Raw genomic sequence first — 1,324 nt, forward strand, 5'->3', positions numbered from 1 at the left:
ATTTCTTCCTGAAGTTGGTAAATTAAAACCTTGGCTTTGTTATTCCTTAAGAAACAAGATTATTTTTAAATGTAATTAGTGACATAAAATTAAGAAAGTGAGCTTCAGGTTATTCATATTTAAGTACATATATGTAATGCAGAGAATTATGACAATTATACACATTAATTATTATGGTACAACAAATGTAACAGTCAAAAAGTTTTATAAAAATAAAAGTTTCTTTATTAAAAAAAATATATATATAGTGAAAGCAGAAATGTGAAACATAAAGCAGTTTATAATTGCTATTTTTTTTTTTCCTGCCTCTGGATTTATTTATACAAACAGCACAGGAGGACCCCAGTCCCCATAGATAGGGGCTCAGGGGTCACACCAGTCCTTCTGTCCTCACATTCACAGAGGTTTTTATTATGGAGCCTTTGCAGGGACCTGGGCACCCTTGGGGGCGGGAGCCGGAGCTGATGCTGATACTGGAGCTGGAGTTGTAGCCTGGGTCTTGGCTTGGGCTTTGGCCTTTGGCCGACAGAGCCTGCGTTCCCTGGCCATGTGGGCACGAGCACGCTTCCCATGCTTGGGATGGGCAAGCAAGGCAAGGCGATCAAGTTTGCGGGTGGCACCCTTTGGCATCTTGGGCTTAACCTCCTTAGGCTTTACCAGGGCTTTGACAGCCTCAGCACGTGCACTCATGGCCTTGGCGTTGTTTGCCTGCATCTTTTTCAGGCCCTTCTTGTTGTGCTTCTTGGCAAAACGCATATTTCTCAGGAACTTGGGGTCTACCCCCTTAAGAGATTCGTATCTCTGTGATCCGGGTTTCTTGATTCCATTTCTGTGCCATTTTCGGGATTGATTGTGCGTGGTGTCGTTCTTGGACTTGGCCATGTCTGCACCGTAAGCCGCTGCTCCCAGAGCGGTTGAGACCGGAAGAGTGCTATTTTTAATTATAGAAGAATGAATTCAAATAGAGGCATAGAAAAAGAAAAAGTGAACACAAAGAATGTCTAATAGTCTGGAAAACTGGAAAAAATGAAGCCCAGTGCTAAAAGAAAGAAAGAAAGAAAGGAAGGAAGGGAGGGAGGGAGGGAGGAAGGAAGGAAGGAAGGAAGGAAGGAAGGAAGGAAGGAAGGAAGGAAGGAAGGAAGGAAGGAAGGAAGGAAGGAAGGAAGGAAGGAAGGAAGGAAGTTAGGTAGTCTATTTTGTCTTAGTTCTTAATTTATAAAGAAATTATTCATAACACTCCAAGGAAGCATATCTTAGAGCAACAATAGGCCAATGTCTCTGAGCAGTTTTTGAGAATATATACCTAATGACAGAAGATAAGAGA

At 42.1% G+C, this 1,324-nt stretch overlaps 1 protein-coding gene across 1 annotated transcript; it reads right to left on the minus strand.

The window, feature by feature from the left end:
- Nucleotides 1-396: 396 nt before the first annotated feature.
- On the minus strand, nucleotides 397-923 carry LOC306659629 (large ribosomal subunit protein eL29-like). Its single transcript, XM_079137281.1, has one exon. The coding sequence runs from the start codon at nucleotides 880-882 to the stop codon at nucleotides 412-414; it is 471 nt and encodes a 156-aa protein (XP_078993407.1). The 5' UTR covers nucleotides 883-923; the 3' UTR covers nucleotides 397-411.
- Nucleotides 924-1,324: the final 401 nt, after the last annotated feature.

Source organism: Sciurus vulgaris (assembly GCF_902686455.1).
Source record: "Sciurus vulgaris genome assembly, chromosome: 1".
Taxonomy (NCBI): domain Eukaryota; kingdom Metazoa; phylum Chordata; class Mammalia; order Rodentia; family Sciuridae; genus Sciurus; species Sciurus vulgaris.

Excerpts from the sequence above, each read along its gene's own strand:
- LOC306659629 (XM_079137281.1), bottom strand. The coding sequence starts at position 882 with ATGGCCAAGTCCAAGAACGACACCACGCACAATCAATCCCGAAAATGG.